We start from the raw sequence: 22,571 nt of genomic DNA, 5'->3' as shown, positions 1-22,571 counted from the left end.
ACATTTGTCTGAGAAAGGAACACTGTCTTGTGAACAGACGTTTGGTAGCATTCGCAGACCGTAATTTTTTTCCAGAAGGCTCTAACTAAACAACCTGCGTACAAGAAGCACAGGCTGCATATTGAAACGGACCTAAAAGGAAACGTGTGTGTGTGTGTGTGTGTGTAGTGCTATAAGGCTATAAGCACCATTGTCCAAACTCATTTTTGCATAAGTGAGTACTAAGCACAGACAGGGATTAAATCAAAGTTCCCCACCATTCCTGACACACAAAAGGACCCTTCGTCCGGTCAAAGAAAAGGCAGGTGACAAACCTCTTGGTTGATGAGGTAGACTGAAAAGGGTGGGGATATAGGACTAAGCACATCTGGTGGTGAGGTTTCTGGCACAGCTTTGCGGAGGAAGGCTGCAGTAAATGTAAATCAACGGACACGTATATGAGGAGTCAAACACGGGATCAAAGACTTTTGCTTTCAACAATCTTTCTCCTTATCTCATTTCATTCTACAAAAGTGGGGAAAAAATTGTAATCATTTGCCAGAGGCACATTACTGCCAAGATTCACAGCAACCTTGGTCAAAGTGTTCTCTCCTTTACTTGAGGCCTTGAGGGACTCATGTCCGGTTCTTATAAGAATCTGCAGAGCGAGGGTGATCCAAACCCTAGACAAATCTGTAAGTGTGTGTAATACAGAGTCCCTTTGATGCCAGCTCAATTACAGTGAGCGGTGATTATGAGGAGGTGATGGGAAAGGGGCTTGATGTCAGCAGGTGAGACATTCCTGCTCTGAGTTTTAGGACAGCTGCAGTCCCCGCGCCCCCCCCCCTCTAAGACCTTGTCACCAGGCTTTAAAACCACAGCAGGGGGCAGAGCCCTGCTAATGGATCACTCTACGCCAAAGTACAGCGCTGCTATCCCAAGCAGTCACTGCACATCTTCACAGTATCAAAGAAAATGTCTTATTCAAACACGAGAGTCATGCGTGATGCCCAGTGAACGAAATCTGTCGGCAAAATCAAAGTCTTTAATTCTCAGTGATCTTCTCTCACTTCAAGGTTGGAATTCTGATGTGGAGCCATTAGATTAGCACCTTCTCCAGCTTCAGCATAGGAGGGAGTCATTCAGGCCAAGCTAAACAAGCTCCAGATCAAAGCTTTCAGCTTACGCTGCTGACTGGGATAGAATAGTTAAATAGCTCTTCCCGTCCTCTATGATTACGCGCTTGCGCCATCGTCCTCCACGACACAGTTCATACTGGAGCCATGGGTGATGTTAGTGGGAGGAGCGTTGCTCACGTCTCTCAAACTGCTGTGCCGTGATTGGCTGTCAAGCTGATGGAGACTGCTGTGATGGGATAGTTGTTCGTTGAGGCGGGGCATGCTGCCGTAGGGAGGACGCTCCTCCACCTCCCTGTGACTGGAGGGGGTATACCTGCAGTTGGGAATGAGGGAGAGAAAAAGACATTCAGTACGCTCGACCGCTCCTAACACCAGCTAGTGTGAAACCTGTCAATTTTATCCTACAGGTCTGTACAGATACATTCCATGTTATTACATAACGTGCTCTTTAATGATTTCAAATGAGTCATCACATAACTGCTATAGAACGTGAGTCAACTAATGCACCAGCAACGGATTTTTAGCATCCTCTTTGTCCTCACCTGCCGTCCCGGGAGCGGTGCAGGCTGCCATGGTAACTGCTCATCTTGCTGTGGACGCTCCCGGCCTTGCTGCGCTGGTCGTCTATCATGGCCAGGTGGGTGGAGGAGGCGTGGGTGGAGGTGCCTTGGGTTGAAGTTCCACGGGACTTACGGATGATTGGGGTGTTGGGGTCTCGCAACAGAGACTGGGCAAAGTCTGGCTCCTGAAGAACCTGTCTGCTCTCGTTAACAGCACTGCTGCAGGACAGGAGGAGACGGGAGGCAAGGCGGGGGAGAGAGAGATGAGTGAAGGAGAATACGAGAAGAGATAGAAGGGTTACCCCAGCGTGAAAAAAGGGGTAAAGACAGTTTTTATCATTTCGGGAAAGACCGCACAAATAACCTTTTCACTATTGTCTCTGAGATAATCAGAGTGGACAGGCTAGTCTGCGTTTTTTCACCTTCGTTACAGAGAATAACCTTGAGATGAACTTTCTCTACACTGAGCCAGAACAGCACAGAAACACAAAGGAGAACTCACTCTTTGCGTCGACGGCCGTGAAAAAAGCTGGCCCACTCAAAACAGGTCTTCTTGCTGCCGACCCAAAAGACAGAAGGGATGCCAACCACCAGAACCATCAGATATTTCATCAAAAAGAGGACCAGGTCCGGCCTGCTCGTCTGTTCCACCTGCAATGCAACACTTACTGAAGTTAACTGCGCATTGATGGCCTGTAATAGCTTGTCTCGCACAAAGCAAACACTCACAGCTCATTGAACTGGCACAGCCCCAGGCTTTGCTTAAGTCAAAGTCAATCGGCTCTGTACAATTTGATTACGCTCCTTTCTTCCTTGCAGTATACTGCTACGGCCCTCCAGCAAAGCCCTTCATGTTTGGCTTGTTTGTAATTGTGTACTTCCAATTTTAGGCTACTGTCTCTCTTCCTTTTCATTCCAGCCCTCTGTGCACCACTTTTTCTTTCTTTTGTTATTCTTTTTGTATTCTGCCCCCCCCCCTTCCTTGTCTTTTCAGCCTCCTTCAGCTGTAATGCTATTCTTTTTCTATGAAACACCATAGAGCTGGAAAGATCTGTTCACATTAGTGTGTGTTTGTGTTTGTGTATGTTTTGAGTGTTTTTTTTTTTTTTTGGACTATGTTTGCACGTCGAGTCGAGTGAGTGACTGGCTGTTTGATTCCTCAGACTAAACAGCTCAGTGATCGCAGACAATCCTGCTTTCTCCTCTGTGTACATATTGCACTAGTCCACACAATGGCCGCCTCTTCTTTTCTTAATCTTTCTCCCTTCTTTGCCCTGTGGCCTCAGCACCTGGGCACTTAACCAGTCAGGCGCACATCACGCAATGCCAGTTCTGATGTGTGTGCATGTGCACACGCGCACACACACACAGAGCTAGGTTAGCATTTACCTCGCACACATGAATAGTCTCGATATGTAAGGTCCTCAGAGAAAACTATCAGATGACATGGAGCAATACTGGAATTCCTAACCAGACATGCTCCAGTGAGAAAGCAAAGGAGGCTAAAAATGAGGAAAGGAGCCAAATAAAACATCAGGAGTTCACACACTCTCACACTCTCTTTTTCTCTCTCTCACACACTCTCTTTTTATCTCTCTCTCTCTCTCTCTGTCTGTCAGTCGGTCTCTCTCTACCCCAGAAACATACACAAACACACCATCATAAGTGAACTGACATGCAGACACACTCACTCATCCATTACTGTTAAAATTCATGCATTACAATATTGTGTTCTTTCCTGTTACCAACACAGTTCTGCGCTGTCTTGATTCATTGTGTGCTGTCTTGATTCATTGTGTGCTGTCTTCAGTTTTGCAGTGCCCTGTGTGCTGAGGCTTGTTCATATTAACAGCTGCTAGAGGAATGTGTTTGACAGCCTAAGACCTTCACAGGTCAAGTAAACGAATTATTTGCCTTCAGTCTTCCAGTGACAAACCATACAATTCTGAAGAAAAACTACTCTGTTTCTGGCTCAGACCACACAACACCTTATGCGTTTGGCTGTGGACCGAGCTGTATGAGTCACCCTTCTCTCTGTATAAACTAAAGAGGAGATGAGAACCCGTCGTCATGTTCTAATCTATATCTCGAGTGTGGGGGTGATTACGCAGTAGTTTCCTTCAGTGTTGTACTCGTGTTCAGCCGCATCAAACAGGCCTTTCCTCATCACTCTACTCTAAAACCGCTACTGAAGCCAGCGCACAATGCAAGCAGCAAAGCGTGACTTAACAAGCCCACAGATGAAAGAGAGTGAGGGAGTGGTGGTGGTGGGGGTGTCTAGAGGAGTCTCTCACTCCTTCTCTTTCTCTCTCTCTCTCTCTCTCTCTCCTCTTTCTCTCCTTCTCTCTCTCTCTCTCTCTGCCCCCCACCCCCAATCACATACGTTCACACTCACACACCTACACACAAGAATTGGAGTGGACGTCAGGTGCTCAATAACTGATTGCAGCTTCAGCTCAATGAGAGAAAGAGATTGTGTAGGCAAATGTAGGACCAGTTCAACTGGGGTGGAGTATGCCCTATGGGAGTTGGCTAGAGTCAGTTACCATGCCACGTGATGCCTAGCTAGCTTCAATTCCGTCTGTTATTGTGCAGCAGGAAAGGCCGTAGGTTTAAAGTTACATAGTAATATATGAGCCCTGCACATCGCTTTGGTGTATCCTTTCACTCCGTCTATTCACTTAACATCACAAAAAAGTGTTAAGCATGGTGTTTTTGTCAACTATGGAACATGCAGTATCTTGCTGTTGGCTTCTACTATTTTCTTCCACCTCAACAAACCACTCAATCACTCAAGACTGAAATAGCTACTTCTTATCTTTCAGGGCACTATAGCAATAGCACTATGTGAGAGAGAGAAAGAGAGAGAGAGCGAGAGAGCGAGAACAGTGTTCAAAAACATAAAATGAGAGACACTGAGGGAGAGACTGAGAGACGATAATATACCTGGTAAGGACAGGGGATGTGATATTCCCTACACCGTTCTTGCACCCAGGTGGTCTCCCAGATAGATCGGTACCCCTGCTCGTACAAGTAACAACCCACCACTGTCAGCAATGGCACCAGGTAGAGCACGGAGAACACACCAATCCGGATCATGAACTTCACCAGCTTGTCCTGGTTCTCCTTTTCTAGGGGAATCTCCATTCGGACCCTGTTCAGAGCGACAATGCCTGCTAACAGCAGGGACACTCCAACCAGTACGTCCAGGCACAGCGGAGCCAGCACAAACCATCGCAACGTGTGAACGTCATACAGCCCCACAAAACACACACCGCTGATGTTATCCCCCTCTATCTTATTCATGGCCAGGAGAGCGACAGTAAGGGTACCCGGGATGCCCCAGGCACTGGCATGAAACAACAGCGCCTTCTTCTCAATGGCTTCACTGCCCCACTTGGGCACAGCAGCCAGGAACCAGGTAATGGTAAGGATGACCCACCAGACGCTCCCGGCCATGGTGAAAAAGTAGAGCACCATGAAAAGCAGAGTGCAGGCCTTGTTGTGTGAGCCCTGGGTTACTGTAGAGGCCTTGTACTCAGCTGGGTTGGCGGCATTACAGGCGACGCGATCCTCCAACAGAAAGCCCAAGAAGAAGACAAGGGACACCATCATGTAGCAGACCGCGTAAAAGATGATTGGCCGCTCCGGGTAGCGGAAGCGCGTGACGTCGATGAGGAAGGTGAGGAACGTGAAAAGCGTGGCAGACAGGCAAACGATGGAGATGACACCTATGAAGTATCGGGCAAAAGTCAGCTCTTCGCGACGGAAGTACATATTGGGACAGGGAGGAGAGCAGTCACGCACTCCCAGGAAGGAATATCCATGGTCAGGCTCAATTTTGAGTTCACGGGGGCACCAAAAGCCATAGTCACGCTGCACAGGCATGGGGGACTGGTCAGTGGTGTCCTCACTGGTCAGCAGGTCGACAGCACGGGGGTATGATTCATCACAGTCTGGGAACCTGGAGTAAAAACAAGCAATGTCAACAAAACCAGACAACGGGCGTAACCCTCGTCTGGTTTGTTTCAGCTAGCCCTCATTAACTCAGTTTAAAAGGTTTACATTTGTTTCCACTTGAAATGAAACGAAGTGTGATTTCTCCCTCAGCAGCATTTAAAATACGTTACATTACCTGCTGCACTCCATCTCATCAGGCCAGGTGACGCCGAACATATCCATGAGCTTCTGGCAGTCTCTCTTCGCATGCAGGCATAGGCTCCGGCAAGGCAAGGTCATTCGGCCGTATTCCATACACACAGGCGCGTAGAGGGCACACAGGAAGGGCCGCAAGTCGGCAGAGCACTGCAGGTTTACCATAGGGTGAAACGGCTGTGGGAAGAGACGGTCAGAGCAACTTTTGATAAAGGATAAGAATAACGTTACGTTAACGTTAGAATAACGTTATTACAGAGTTACATACTTAATTCACAATCCTGAGCGTTTACACCATCCCAATGGCATGTAATGAAGGAAAAACAGAGCTTGGTACACGGGCATGCAAGGTGTAATCTTGAGACCAGACAACACAAAGACGGATCCAAGATTACACTCTAGTAGTGGAACTGTGTAATTCTAAGGTGGTTTGCCAATGGCTGCAGGGCAGTGGCTGGAGCTGATTCTCAGGTTACTTTGTGCAGTCGACCTTCATTTATATGACAAGGATACTGTTGAGCCCCATCTTGAAAACGACTACCTGTCTCCCTTGGCCCCAAAGGTGCACAATGACAGGGCAGGAAGTTGTCCAAGTTCAGTAAGTTGACACCCTTCTACACCAGGCTCGCAGGCCAATTGGAGACCCAGCCAGGCCTTTTGTGTCTTGAAGGAGCCCGCTGCATTCTGGGAGAAGGAGCAGCTGCAGAACCGGTCATTAACATGTAAATCCCCTGAGGAGGGGACAATGGGTCTCCACCTGGGGTCAGCCAATACACATGCACTTCCTGCTGAGGCCTGGCCTTTGTGACAGCCATGCTGGGGTAAAGAAGGAGGAGATGGGGACACACACACACACAATCCTTTCCCACATCCCTTTAAAATGGTCTCAGAGTACCTTTCTTCACTGCTCTTTTCACGATGCCCTCTTACCAAACCTCTTAAATTCAAGCCACCAAAAAGTTAAAACATACAACACAGTAACTGAATATTTTCACATCAAATGACACATTAGCACTACTGCCTTGATAGAGACATGGTTTAATGGTAAAATCATTAAGTTATGAAATACTTATTGAAATTTTCAACATGGCAGGAGGATTTCAGAGGAACCCATTCAATATTTAGAACAGGCTATCAAATATTTACTCAGTGTGGGGAACACTCAGATTAAAGGAAGATCAAAAGATACATGACCAGCTGATATTACACCCAGAGAGTAACAGCCCGCAAACAAGAAACCACATCTGGGATCAAGCTGTATAAATAGACTGTACAGCTGCATCATTCTGCTTTCTCTTTCTATGGGTACTGAACACTCACTATTGATTGTTTTTTTGTTTTTAAAGCTTGTGTCACATCCTCATCTCGGTCCCAGTTCTGTTGTCACATGCTGTAGACACTAGAGAAGCAAAAGAAGCTCATCTTACATGTGTGAGGAAGATCAGGGGACAACAGAGGGGTTGAACAGCAGTAGTCTCCATTATTCATAGACACGTAGCTGATCTGAGATGGTAGATCCAAACGTGTGGAGACAGCTAAACATTTGTTCTACAGCGCACACAGACACACACACATACACACACACACACACAAACATCTATGGGCATATCCATCCCCAGTAAAAGGGGAAACTGACATCTCTCTAACTTCCCAGAAACACAATCAATCAACACACTCTCTCCACTGCCACTAGAGCCCAGACTCTTGCATCCAACAGCAAGAAAAGGGATCAAGAATTAGCCCAATCCTTTGTCTTTTTAATGCCAACAATCTCTTTATTTTACACGCATCGCGCACAGAGGTGAGCGGAATATAAAATAAGAGATTTTGACAGAGGATTTACCGTTACTGTATAAGTGAGAAGACAGGAGGTGACTTAGAGGGCTTAAACCAACTCCAGTCATAGTAAGACTTCTCATGTGTCAGGGAAACATCAAAGACAAATGCTAGCTGAAGTGGGTTACTGTATGAATGACTCCCAGTGTACCTGAGGCCAGGATGCTTTACTGTAAGATGATGAGCCAGGTGTGTTACCATGAGTGTTTAGTAGTCAGGGATTAGCAACACTAAAGGCTTCACACAAAGGAAAAAAAAATAACATACAAATTTAGAAACAGAATATCTGAAGACAGATAGTGCATATGTGAACAAAGTGGAAGAGAGAATGAATTCTTACCCCCTTTCAATAACCTACAGATATCTGGACGAAGGTGCATAAACGTACATTTACATTTATTCATTTAGCAGATGCCTGTATCCAAAGTGACTTTCAAGAAAACAAACCAAGCTCGTAGCCATTAAGGAGCCGTCTGCTGCCTAAGTGCCCTCGCAAAGTTGAGTATTAGAATAGAAACAGAGAAACTGAAATTCATTCGAAAATGCACTACAAAGCCTTCATTCCCTCTCCCTCTCTCTCTCTCTCTCTCTAAGAGAGTTATTTCAGGTCATTCAGTATCTCAGTTTCAGAGCTGTCAGAACTCCACTAAGTGTGCCACCAGCAACATCTTCAGATGATGCACCCGTTTCAAACATCTCTTTAATGCACTGCACATCCTCCTGCCTCCACAGTGCTTCATATTGTGTTCGGTCGTTCTGCTGAAAGCGCTCGGGTACCGTGCATGACAGAGCGAGTGCTCACTGAGGCATGGGCAGGAGCTTATATCTGAGTGTGGTACCAACGCAAAGTGCACCCAGAGGGGGCTTGAGGAACACGGCTCAACCAACCTTTGCTTCCCTGCTCATCATCTCTCTATGCTTCAGACCTGAGTCCAAACCTATTCAATCCTCCAATCCACCTTTACTCCATCAGTCTTAACGTTTCTGCAAGAGCATTTGAAAGCAATGTTCAATCAAGAGCCAGGAGGCACACTTAACGCATTAGTGTCCGACTCACTTAACCCCTTCCGCATGAGTGTGTTAGGCCAGTGTAACTTCGTGGTGTCTTCATGGATGTATGATGTATGTACATACATCCGTCGATGTTAACCTCGTTTAGTTTAATGAACTGCCATAGGTAATGAGCAGCGCTGTATTTTCTGTGGGTGGAAACGCTGCATTAAAATGTCTGCATTGTTTCACTGGAAGCCCGATGAGGAGGCGTAATTGAGATTTTAGCTCCTACACCCACTGAATACAAGTACAGATGTATAATATAGTCTAATCTCCATGCCTAAAACAATGATAACAGAATGGGTAATTAAAACATTTCTGTCTTGAATTTTGAATAACCTCACAATGAGTCCAGAATGCACTGACTGTGTAGGAGGAGCAGCGGTAAAAACAGGCTGGGTTTTTTGGCAGGAGCGAAAAAGAACACATTTGTCTCTCACCCGACGCCAGCAGACACTCCCTCTCAGCGCTTCAATGGATGGATTAAGTTTCAGCCTGTTTTTTCTTCTGTCTAAACCGTGATTTATTTGAAAGAATCAATGAATGGGGGGGGGGGGTACCTTTGAAAAACCCTTCAGTGTATGACAGCATGCTTTAGCCTCTACCCAGGCTGCCTTACTTAGAATACATGTCTTCGATGTAAGAAAAAAAAAATACTGGCCGTGAGCCTAATAGTAGTTTAGGTGGTATAACAATAACATAGAAATAATTTATACTACCCTACATATTAAATCTATAGATTATGAACCAGACAGGGCTATTTTTTCAGTTTAGAAACTTCTCTGTAAATCAGTTCACGAGCTGAAAAATGTCGAGACATTATGAAAAATTAAATGAATTTTAAAGTAATGAACCGAATAAAGAATTTATTCCATGTCATTTCTTTACATAAGTGACCAAGTAAAAAGCTGAACTGAGCCTAATTTGTTTAAAAGTGCAAAGACGGGGAAGGATTGTGGAAAGTGAAAGCAGGGTTAAGGTGCAGGTGTCTAGCCCTGGTACTTGACTGACAACCAATGCAATTGCTGTCTGACTGTGGGAGAGAGGGAATGACAGATAGCCGTGGGACTTGGCTTCGCGCTCAGGAATGTTTTCTCTCTCTCTCTCTTTCCCCATCTCTCTCTAATGCAGGTGGAAAACAGGGCAAGATTGGGCTTCCAGTGGAAAAGCCAGTCTGCCAACTCTGCAGAATCTCAGTTTCTGAGGTTTTGGGTGAAAAAAAAAAAAACCCATCAAAACAGCAGTTAGTTTTCCCAAGATTAGAGAGTCAAAAGGATTTGACACTTTTGAATGTGAGAATCCGTCACTTTTTCCCTACCAGGTGGCATGCGTGCCAGAGAGGGGGCTAATAAGCTTTGAGTGGAGAATTTCTGCTAGAAGAGACACAATAGGTAATTCTGCCCAACACACTTCCTAAAACTGTCATTAGCGATTTAATTATGTCAATGCCTTCCAATTCATCGAGCAGGTCAGATGACAGACCATTCAACAGCCTAATCCAGAGTATTTGAATATAGTTCACACATTACAACACTAAAACACTCAAAGGCTCAATGAGACCTGGCATGGTCATGAGATTTGACTCACTCAGTGTTCAGTGAATTAAAGCAAACTCTTACACAAGGAATACATCTGCTAACACTCTGTTGACACAAAATGATTGAAATATCTTAGCCGTGATTAACTAAGAAGGGAATAAGGATTCTTCTCTCACTTTCTCTCTCTCTCTCTGTATATACATATATATATGTTCCATAAATATTATTGGTTGCATTAAAAACACTTGTGTTTAGCCAGAAGTTTCTCCCTTGCTGCCAAAGTACTGTTAGTGTGGCACTATGCTCTTATATAACTGCTTCTTCCCTCTGGCCCAAAACACTGTCAAACACTGTAAGCCAACTCTCCATCAACACTGACCTTTATAGTCAGTCTAACTGTAGCTCCCTGTACCCAGTGAAGCCACAGTCTCAGCACACCCCTAGTGTGTGTGTTCACTGCTCACGGATGGGTTAAATGCCGAAGTACTTGGAAGATGGCGCTCCCCCGACAGTGCAATGCACAGTGGTACTCTCTCATTCATGACTGAGAGATCTGTACAAGAATTCCAATGCCCTTGTACACATGTACCTGAGCAATTGGCAAATAAAGACTTCTTCTTCTTCTTCTTCATTTTCACGCAGTGACGTAAGGTGATACCATTGAAAGCCTGTGACAGAGTGATTTTAAATGAGGATGGAGGAGAATAGGATGGAAGCTTCCTTGTGGGTGACATGTAAACATGCTGGTAGGTCTAAAGGGGGTGAATAAAATGTATCGTGCATGGACACACACAAAGAAAGAAAAAAAAGCGCCTGTCGGTCTCCGAGACAGAACCAAGATAAACTCTGAGTGCGCAATCCAATTGGTTCTGGCTGCCCACCCTGCTCTCTCACACACAATTGTGAAAGGCGCAGGCGGCTGTGAATGAGGGAAAATTGGACAAACGCACAGTTATTTCCTTAATCTTTTCTCAGTCTGCGCAGAAAAGAGGGGGGGGGGGCAGAGAAAAAGGACAGTCTGCTCCCACACTCCCTCTCTCCTGTCATTCACTCTTTCTTGAATCAGGATCAGTCGGTTCTGTTCCTGGCTGCGTCTTCCTCCACTCCACTCGTCTGAGCCACATTCTTCGCTGGCATTTCTGCCTGCGCTGCCATGGCAACCACTGATGCAGAAAACAGACCAATCTAAAAAGGAGGGCTTTTGATGAGTCCTCATCCTCAGGGGTCAAAGGGCACTGAGAAAGACCGCCTCCTGAGAGCAGTAATGCATGTCCTTTTGTGGCGACACAATTAAGGCCCGTTACCATGGCTACAGCTATACTCAGTTAAGGAGGGTGAGGTTGGAAAAGAGAGAATGGGAAAAGAGAGTTGCTCGATCCATCTCACACAGCGTTGGTCTGTACTAACCGCAGGAGGGTTCATAAAGAAACTATTGAAAATTACCATCGTTTTCACGTTGGGTGAGATTTTAAGAAGATGAAAAAGATTCCAAAATACTTCCATTTATTCACTCAACTCAAAAATCAGCATGTTATACTACCATGGAGAGTGTATATATAATATAACATAATATTATTTTTTTCACATTATTCAGGCCTCTTTTTGCCCCAGACCCACCCTCTTTTCAGCATTCTTTAGAGGACAGCAAAGACTGTTATTCCAAGGCAGTACTGATGACCTCATGTGGCACTGCCTAGCGGACGGCCCTGTCATTAACCAGCCGTCAGAATCCATCTCCATCTGGTCAGACCACACAGTGACCACGTAAGTACCACTGGTTCACTCTACGGAGACCATTATGAGATTGGTAAAGCACCAAAATTTAACACATGCTACATTTATCTGCCATTTTCTCAATGGTTATAAGCAGGAATATCGTTGCCTTTGAGGAAATTTACAATCTTGTATTAAACAGTCCTAAACAAAACAAAATTTTTTGAGAATTGTTTGAGATTTTTTAATATGTGTGGAACCCATGTGGTACCACTGTGTAGATGTGTTGGCATAGCAAACACCACAAGAGGCTGCCCAGTTACAAAAGAAACAGGCTAAATTAATAACCTTAAAAGAATCTACACCCTTCCTTCAGAGGAGAGGTGACAGGCAGCTGTAAGCCAGTTGTAGTATTTTCCACAAGCGTCGCGTGTGAACAGAATAATATCCTTCCATTGAGCCTCTTGCTTTTGAATGGTAGCTTATACATCCAGCTCAACGTAAGCACATAAGTCATGGATAACCTATATTTATGTTTTTTTATAAGGGTTTGCACTAATCACTTGGCCTTGTTCTAATTTACAGAGAATCTTGGGTCATTGAGAAGTAAAACTTTATCGTGTATTCTATTCAATGATTTTCCCGTGTCAGCTTAAGAGAAAAATCATTTAAAGGAGAGATATATCTTTTAAGAACGATGTAAACTCGAAGTTCTAAATGGCTGAAATGAAGCACTGTGAAACATTAATTTAAAAATGTTGGGTGTTTTTTTTGGTGTGAGTTACTGCAGACGGGTAACAGCAGGGGTTCAAGTCGGTTAGGTGGTCGTGAAATTAGAAGCTGGATTAAGTCTTCAATGGTTTTAATGGGACCTACAACGGCAATCTTACACCCTCGTTGACATCACCATTAAACTCGGGGAATTCTGCCAGGATGCAACAGCTGAAGCAAGGGCTGGATCAAACCATGTCCTATCACATTAACTGCATTTGGGAATCAGATTCCCATCAACTCTCGTAGCATCATGGCAGATGCTCCTTACGCGCAGTGTACTGCCGTGGCTAACTGAGGACAGGGGGAAGGGGGGGTGGGGGGGGGGGGGGGTGGATATCACTAGACAGGCTCTGGTTTCGTACAGAGCAGGACATCTCCTGAGTGATGTAATACAGATCCATGGGGGATACTGAACACCAATGACAGATGGACCAACATGGGCCTCCCTGGCATCCCGGTCTAAAGCCAGGGTTCACGTGACAGTAGCGGGGAGCTAGCTGACAGTGGGTGCACTGTTGTGATTTCAGAGAGCAGGCCAGGCACGGGACGCTCTCTATCCGCTGGGTTTAATTGACTGCAGTGACGGGAGAAAGAAAATCACTCAGTGCTTGCAATCAATCCGGCCTTTTGTGGGCTCTAGTGCTGATTATGAGGCGTTTAGCTGTGGTGAATAATGCAAGCTGGCACCATTAGCTCTCCCAATAGGTAGAATAATACCTCCTTCAGCAAGCATTCCACCCCTGGACCAAACTCAAGACAGGAGTTTAACAAAAGAGGAGTAATTGGTCAGCAGCTAATAGCTAATATGGCTAAAACACAGAGTAAAAGAGTCAATAGATAGTGACTAAAACCATATATCAACAGAAATCCTCTAAGCGTGAACGTGAATTCTTACACAGCACACATACCTACCATTACTGATTTTACATTGTACGTAAGGTTTTATAAGAAAGGGGAGCTTCATATGATCAGTTCATTGGAACCAAATAACTGTTTTTGTGGCATTTCATTATCTTAGTCTGCAGATAAGATGCAAGTCAGTAAGTGACCATTGTCAGTATTAACATGTAACACCAAAGCCTAAATGTACAGCACAACGTAACAGTGCAGGGCATTCACTCATAGCTTGGGGCCTTTCATCACATCAAATGTTCACACGGTAAGATCTTACGGACAAAGACAGTTGGCTCAGAGAGGGAAGGACGACAACATGATGACACACCCGTGAAGAAGAATCAAGTCTGAGACAGTGTTATCACCAGGAGCATGTGTTACTCATACTTGACCATAAAAGAGCTGTTAGCTATGACCAAATAATGATTCTGACAAAACGAACATGTTCGTACATTTATACTGCCATAGGTCTGCAGCTGCCACTGCAAATAAGCAGCTGCCACCCCTGACAATGATGACTGTTTCAGAACTACATTCTGAAGTGTAAGGGATTCACAGGTTTTGTTCTGCACCCCAGTTATTATAGACATAATGAATAATGAATGCACCTGCGGCAAACACAGAAATGTAATAAAAACAGTGTAGTTCTTTGTGGCTGATACTAGTTCACTTAATATGTGAGAAAACCACTATTCTACGGATACCTAATATAACACGCAAACAATTCAACAGCGTGAAAATTACAAAAAGAAAAAAAAGAAAAAATCCTGAAAGCATTCGAATACGACAGCATTCGTAAATGGGTTGTCAAGTGGACTGTAGCTAGTAACTGATTTTTAAAGCGATGTGGTGTCGCTTGACCTTCTAAACCACCGGCTTGCAAAACAAGCTCCATAGCAACCTCATTTCTCCCCCAACCCATCCACAGCTCATGTAAGACACTGAGAAAGGGAAAGGCACTTTACCTCCATAGCCAGTGCAGCTGTCTGTTGGTCGTAGTGGTTGAGCAGGTTGGGCATGAAGGTGGTGTTGTAGGGCAGATCCTGGCACATTCGAAGTCCAATGGGCTCACAGGTAAATGCACTATGGCTCTCTGCCAAGTTCATATGGATCCCAGAGCCAGATAAGAACAACGGACAGATGAGAAGCATCCAGAACAACCACATCTCTTTAAAGTTGTGAACCGATACAGACAGGACCAAATCCAGCGTATGTCTCATCTTTGAGCCAAAACACCGCAGAGGGGCGAGGCCCAGAGAGGTGTAAATTGAGTAACAGCAGTTTATTCTTCTCTGTGTGGGTATCCACCACACCCACAAGGTCTGTCAGGCATTCTGGCGGGATCTACTTCCATCCCCTGCGACAAATAATCCCTGTCTGCTTATGAGGTCTTCCTGAACACTGTTTCTGTCCTCTGGCCTCTTTGGTTGGGCGCTTGCTTTGATCATCCACTTCAGGCTTCCTCTGGTTTTCCTCACAGTGAAGCAGCTTTCAGACTCACCTCACAAATTGTCTCTCACCGAGAAGTTTGTCAGGGGAGCTTCATATCATCATCTACCAAGACAGTTTCTAAGAACCGACCAGTAGAGCACATTTACCAGGACCTTGGAAAAAAAAAGGATTGACACTGTTAACACATGGACAAAAACTTATGTCATGAAAAACACATTTCTGTGATTTCCAAATACCACAACATTAGGCTATTTAAGCATGCTTCCTTTATGTTCAAATAAGTTTGAATCTCCAAATAATCAATAACAATTTATACATCTTGACGAAGAAATAATTTCATGAAGCGAGTACCTGACATTTTGCAATCTCTGTTAGCAGGTATCATAAAACATTACGAGTGTTTTGTGAAAGTGCACAGCAAAAAAAAATGTGATAAACGATCAAGAGCACAGGATAAAATGTTTTATAACAGAGCTGACCTTGATATAAACCATTCCAAGAGCAACAGATATGAGCCAGGAAATCTAAAATATAGTTTGAATAGCGTTTTAACGTAAAATTTTGGTTACATCTTACACTGCGTTTCATGGGAAATTTTATACAGTTCAATAAAGCCACATCCGAGAGAGAGCCAACATACGGTGAGCCGATCAGTCTCCAGTATGCTAGTATATAAGCTTTAAACGTCTCCACGATTGCAGACGGTTAATTTTGCCTGCCTCCTCTTGACATGTCAAGCCGGCAAGGCAACAACGTGAACGCCCTTCCATCCAATTTCACCCATTTGTTAGCGCATCCCACTCTTAGATGCTCATTGTGTTAAAGTCAATTTACTCTTACTCGTGCAAACCCACCCAGCCCCATCCCCCTCGGAACACGTTTGTGTGAGTCTGCGTAGCCACCTAACGTGCTCACCGCAACACTTCTGCAGGAGATGTTCTCAACATTTAACAGTAACTTAAAGACGTTAATATGAGCTCACGTGGGAAATAAATAAGACAAAACATTAGATGTTACGGAAACAAACTCATAGAATTTCGTTACACATTTTCCATCCCATGATGCCTTTGCAAACTTGCCTTTTTTATATAAAACTAAGGACGTGACTGCATCAGCTTGTAAAACATAGCCATAAATCGTCTTCTTTACTCAAAACAAACGCCTGGAAATACGGACGACATAGTAATTTAATTCACGCTGCCAAAATTGACATAATCTAAGCAATTTATCTTTGAACATGACCCAGCGTGTGTTGCAGACAGCAGCCAATAGTATCATGCTCTTGGATGACTTACTAACTATATTTCCTTCTTATAATTGATTTCTTGTACAAAACACAGACGTGTATCTGTTATAGGTGGAAAGCATTTACTGCGTAACTATTAAAAACAATTTCAAAGTAATCATTCACCTTTAGTTTACAGGAGTCAGAATAAGCACTGCCATTCGCTGCTGTTCACTCATGACAATGCACGGTGTCTCCCAGGCTGAATTTACGCAGCAGGTCCGATCTTCCTCAGCAGGCTACGCGTACTGTGTCACATAAGGCAATGAAATAAAAGAGTAAGGCAGCAATAAAAATCTGAATTCAGCAAACAGTCCCTTGGTTTCGCTGTGTAGACAGTAAGTTGACGCTTCCTGACTGCCTGAAACAGTCGCACATGAACGATAATTCACACGGACGGACGCTGTTTTGCATATTCCAACCGAAACTCCCCCTCCCCAAGTGATACGCCCCACCTTCTATCCACAGCGCATGCCTCACAATTATAACTGGAAAATGTTAAGGACAGCGACAGTTTTGCAGCATAAAATAAATGAACAACCCTGTTTCACTCTAAAAATCACAATAATTTGAAAAGACCCGTAAATATATATATACATAAAAAAAAAAGAAATTCTGAGGAAAACAGAATAATGATTAAATTCGACTGTAGAGGGATGCGATGTTGACAGCTGATTTGAAGTAAATCGAAGGCATTACTTTTTAACAAGATACTTCGAATTTTGAATACATCAGTTGAAGACTATGCACAAATAGTCTTTCACCAGCAGCTTCCTGACATGGTGAATAAGCAGCAGATGGAGCGTCTACCAATCCAACAGGTGCAGTGAAGTGAAACAGGTCAACATGACAATAAGGCTGGGAAGCAATAACGTCTATTGGCCCTTGAAGGGCGAACCTTCCACTTCTTTCTGTACTTTAAGAAGTTAGAGGACATCTGCTGCGGCCTGGCCTTTAGAGTTGATAGATACATGTGAAAACTAGTAGAATAAACTTTAAGGTATTAGAATGTCAGAAATTGCAAATTCATACTTAGTCATTGCTGAAATAAAGAGAGTGAAATATAAAAGAAGGAGTGAAATGTGTAGCCCCACAGACTGTTGAAGGACATATAACAAATTCAGTTTTCAGACGATTCCTCTAATCTTTGGGAACGACAGGAATGACAGTTGGTGAAGTATCCAGATGCCAATCCTCTAATGGCATCTCACACTGAGAGATTTCCAAGGAGAGTTACATGTATGAATTTCAAACTTGATTTCATGAATGAAATTCTAAACTACAGCTTTGTGAAATTCCACTGAATAACTGTTGCAGGTATAGAACAGACAACAGATGTTCAAACGAATGTAGTAACTCTTTGGTATGTTTTTATTCAGACAAATTCAAAACAATTCCAATGATCAATTTTGTTGCATATAAAACATCACAAGCATTAGTTAAGAATACCAGAACATATCTGGACCAGTATTGTAAACTATACTACAGAGCACACAAGCACATCAATCAGAGGGAAAACTGTTAGTGTAACTGTGATTGAAATATGTAATCTCCAGTCCTTCAAAAGCACTGAAGAAAACCACACACACAAATACATGGTATCATCTTTCACACTGAGGAGACATCTCCTTGTTTTGACAGTGTCAGTCACATCCTTATGTCAATGTTTATTTTTCCCTTTCAGCACATTGGATTATCTCTGAGAGCTAGATTTTCTATGCTTCATTAAACCCACCCCAGATTAACCTCTATAGAGTTGGCTTGAAGTTCTATCTCTCTCATCACTTTGGCCTGAATACTGAGAAAGACGCTCCTCAAAAAAGAGCTCTAAGGGCCTTTTAATAGCAGTGAGCATCAAACTCGAACATTTTTAATATCCCATTAACAGATTCGCCCTGCTTCATACTATCAAACAGCGCAAGGGAGTGTTTGCACAGCTGCCCACCAGAGAGCGTTTGAGATCTTTGGTAAATTAGGTAGTTTGACTTTAAAAATGAATACTTAACGTTTTATGGGCAGGATTGCATTGAGTGTTTTTCTGTCTGCACTTCATGTTCGAGAAGAAATGTTATGAGCATGGCATGTTACATACAATGTAATTAATGTAAAAAAAAAAAACATGACACAGAAAAAAAAAAGAATGAAGCCACTTATTAGTAAGACATAAAGCAGTAAACATTTAGATGTACAATTTTGGCATATTCTGAAATGAAACAGGCATGAAGCATTGCGTAACTGAACTGAACGTAAATAGTTACTTACCAAATCTCAACTCCTTTTTGGTGTGAGCTGAAGATTTCCAGGTACAGTGACACAGATGTGGTTTTGGTGGTGAGTACCCCCCCCCCCCCCCCCCCCCACCCCGCTCCCCCCAGTAATGCCCTTAAATCTACAGCGACCTACTCTGGATTAGCGTTTGTGATGTAGGCCCACATGCCAGTGAACACTTCACAAACAAACAATGACATCGACTAGTTCACCTGAGGTTGAACACATAAATAGAGTCGGAGTGCACATGTGTTCAGTTTTGGCTCTGCGTTAGGCGTGCACTTTGTAGGAAGTACTGAGTGCACTTTGTAGAACCGTAGTTATGATTTCGAAGAGAAAGCCATGGAGGAGGGGGCAGTTTAACCATGATGATTTTCAGTACACATAGCTTAAAACAAAAAAATATAAGAGTCCAAGGTTCAACAGACTAGGGGTGTCTATATCAGTACCTCAGGGATAAATTTCTTCATGTCTTCAGAAAAACAACCTAAAATGAAATAGAGCAAGTTTGTCTAAATAAATGAAACGCGTAGCAATATAGTGCAAGACCAGTTGTCACCAATGACATTAAGTATGAGTCATTAGTATTATTAATAAGATTGTGCAGCCTTGAATGACACCCAAGTTTTTGGAGTGGTATTTGTGTGCAAGGGTTCTCTGTGATGAACCTGATGTTTAACATAAGTGTTGTATGTACACCATACAGTTAGGTACACAGACACTGGTGAACTCTGTCATAACAGAGTCCAAAAATGATGCCAAGTACAAATGGCTAAACTAGAGCAGTGTTCACCCCAAATCCCAAGGAGTTCAGTAAAAAATCACACCCACTGTTCAGCTCTGTTGTGAAGACTGATGTCCAATCAGTCGACGGCCTTGACCCACACAATCTGGATCCTCTGCTGAGGGGTTGGCTAGCATCCCCTCTTCCAACTATGATGAAACACAACAAATCAATAATCGCTGATATGGTACAGATAAGGACAGTGATGTTAAATACAGGGATGACCATGTGTGTGTGTGTGTGTGTGTGTGTGTGTGTGTGTGTGTAACTTGCAGTATACCTGTTCTTTGATGTAACTCTGACCACATGGCCCAAGACCTCTTAGTGTCAGTCCAACGACAAAACACCATACAGACAACCCTGATTCCAGAGCAGAAAACAGCGCCATTGGGAACCACAGAGCCAGGGTTGTGTCCTGAAGGGGAGGAGAATGTCGTGTTTGTACCGAATTAAAAAAAAAACCTTTACATATACTGTATCTCTGGTGAAAGATCTGTATCTCACAGGGTCAGACAGTGCTGTGCACCCTGGAGCAGCTTGAGGTTAAGTACTTTGCGTAAGGAAACAGTAACGGCTCACGAGGGATCTCAACCAGCCGCTCTCCCAACTCCTCAGCAGTTCATTTGCTCAGTATGTCAGGAATCGATCACATAACCCTCGGAGCACCCTCCAGGATCCTCCTGCTCCCTCTGTATCTAAGCTACTATTTAATTATTTACAGTTACTACCTGCTGATTTCAAACTATTGAGAACTTATATATAAGAGGGTTTGGGTCAAGTGCAAGAATGCTGCAATAATACAGTGCATAGACCTACTTTATATTAGGTGTCTGAAGCAACTGTGTATTTACACAGTAATTACTCATGTAAGAACCACCTGTCTCCTGCAGACAAATACACTGTTACACTGTGCGCCCATCTTGTGATAACAAAATGATGTGCTGCATGTACACACACCTTAACAACAGTTGGAATGTACTGTAGATGTTTATATATATACAGTCTCATCAGGAACACAAACAATAAAGTGTGAAGACTGCAGTTTTAAGAAATCACTTCAAATGCACCATCTTATGCCACAATGCAAAGAAAATAATAGGGAGTAAACTCACATAGATACGTGTGGTGTCAAAAGGGCAGTCAACAGACACGGGGGCACGGGCATTGATGGGCACGTCTGTCATTTTACAGCCACGCATAAGAACCTGTCCGTCTCCGCTGATCGTGAGGCTGATCGCCAAGAGCAGGCCCACACAGCAGGCCGCAGAGAACAGAGCGTTCAAAAAGGCACTGACCAGTAGGCCTACATGCTATTGAACAAGGCAGTATTAGTCAGTACCACATTTAACAAAAACCATGCCCTCTATATAAAGTTCACAGAGGGATGTTTGTTGTGCACTATAAAATGCAACGTTTACATGCCACTGATAAGGATATCGTAAATGAACACTTACCAGTTTTGCGTTCGTAAGATTCCTTGACACCAATATTGCAATGATACCGCTTGCAATGCTCTAAAACACAAAGTAAATACATAAATATAAAGTAAATAAAGTAAATACAAATATAAAGAGATCTAAGTGCTACTGATATTTTTTTAAAAAAATCAACAAGTATTCAATACATCAATCAATAAGTCAATAAAACTAAAGGAAAAATGAAACCTTTTTACCAGTCACGTACAGACTATATCTGTACCTCCAGCCGTTTCCCTCAGTAAGTGAAATACATAATTTGCTTACCAGTAGTCCTGATGTCACTGAAATAATGTTGGCCACGGTATATTCGGTAGTGATTTGGTCACTCGGTTTAGAGATGTGACGCAAAACACTGCCGTGAACAATGGCACCGAAGATGAAATTGACATGACCAACAACGATGAGTACCAGTCCTTTTTTCATCAACCATCCCGCACCCTTCAATTTATCTACAAATAAACGGTGGTTTTAGGTTATCATTCACACTTAACTTGTATAAAACTGTATTTTTAGCGCTATGACAGAATTTTTTGTCTTTCCAATAGCTATCATCTGATGTAGCTATAGAAAAGGTGGCTATTTGTTAATGAAGCAGACTTCGCATATGTTTATTTTTGCCCACAACAGCGTGCACTTAAAATCTAATTTTTGGACAATTCTATGTGTTCGCATTATCAGCGAACATACTGTGAACATGCCTAAATGTTGTTGATAACCGATTGAAGGCTACCTGAGTGGCAGATAGCGAACCCGAAAGCAAGCAATCTGAAAAGCACCATACGATTACTTAGGTTTTAATCAACTCTCTAAATGAAAACTAGGGAACAACATATTGTTCTTATTGTTCTTACCGAAGCGACACATTGCTCCGCGATTTTCGGTCCTAGTTTGTTCCAAGAGAGTACATATGAAAATCAAAGTATTTTTAAGGAATTCAAGGCGTACTGCTTCCTATTCTCTTGACGTCACACCCTTACCTGTTCAGCGGAAGTAGGAGTACGAAGAAGAACGAAGGTCAATCCATAAGTAAATTAGGGAACAGATACGTGGTGGACTGTAGGCAAGGAATCATGACTCTTATCTCAAATGAAAAAGTAAATAAATATAGTAGACGAGAGGTTTGCTTGCCCTCCAAATGTTCAAATGCTATAGTGAAACTACTGAGATCTGACCAGAATGCTAGTGACCATGTTTGCTCATAGAATACACCCATTTGATATGTGAGAACGTCACCTTTTTCTTTGAATATTTTCTCAGTCAAGACGTTAAAATGGCTTGTGCTTGTGGCAAGCTACCGTGGTCCATCTGTGTTTAAAAAGATGGTATAATACTTTATAAATCACTTTAAAGAAGACCTAACTTATAAGAGACTGTGCGGAAAGTCCCTAGAGTGCATGAGGGTTCATTAAGCATTTATGGAGAACAGTGTTTAGCAACCTTTCTTTCACGTATCTAGATATTATTAGGTCTTGAAAGACAAACTTGAATGAAAACAAAGAGTCACTTGCTTGTCAGCGAGAATAGACACATTTCAGAGTGGTTCAAAGTTCTCCTGGAATACAGCATGTGATGAAAAAAAGTCTTTGATGGAGCCTAAACTGGGCAGAGTTATCATGCACGTGTGAGATTTTTACAAGTACTGTTAGCAGCATGTTAGGTGTTA

At 43.3% G+C, this 22,571-nt stretch overlaps 2 protein-coding genes across 2 annotated transcripts; both read right to left on the bottom strand.

Moving 5' to 3' along the window:
- Window positions 1-1,214: 1,214 nt before the first annotated feature.
- On the bottom strand, window positions 1,215-14,861 carry fzd3b (frizzled class receptor 3b). Its single transcript, XM_030777664.1, has 6 exons — window positions 14,607-14,861; window positions 5,814-6,010; window positions 4,625-5,642; window positions 2,181-2,329; window positions 1,661-1,897; window positions 1,215-1,431 (listed from the first exon to the last, which is right to left on the bottom strand). The coding sequence occupies exons 1-6, from the start codon at window positions 14,859-14,861 to the stop codon at window positions 1,215-1,217; spliced, it is 2,073 nt and encodes a 690-aa protein (XP_030633524.1).
- A 3,988-nt stretch (window positions 14,862-18,849) lies between these two features.
- On the bottom strand, window positions 18,850-21,808 carry krtcap3 (keratinocyte associated protein 3). Its single transcript, XM_030788472.1, has 6 exons — window positions 21,760-21,808; window positions 21,173-21,357; window positions 20,885-20,944; window positions 20,543-20,740; window positions 19,711-19,845; window positions 18,850-18,858 (listed from the first exon to the last, which is right to left on the bottom strand). Exons 1-6 carry the CDS (start codon window positions 21,770-21,772, stop codon window positions 18,850-18,852), a joined length of 600 nt encoding a protein of 199 aa, XP_030644332.1. The 5' UTR covers window positions 21,773-21,808.
- Between the last annotated feature and the right edge of the window lie 763 nt (window positions 21,809-22,571).

Source organism: Chanos chanos, chromosome 1 (genome assembly GCF_902362185.1).
Source record: "Chanos chanos chromosome 1, fChaCha1.1, whole genome shotgun sequence".
NCBI classification, from domain to species: Eukaryota; Metazoa; Chordata; class Actinopteri; order Gonorynchiformes; family Chanidae; genus Chanos; species Chanos chanos.
Note: the sequence above shows the minus strand (reverse complement) of the source record. Positions and strands in the feature narration are given on the sequence as shown.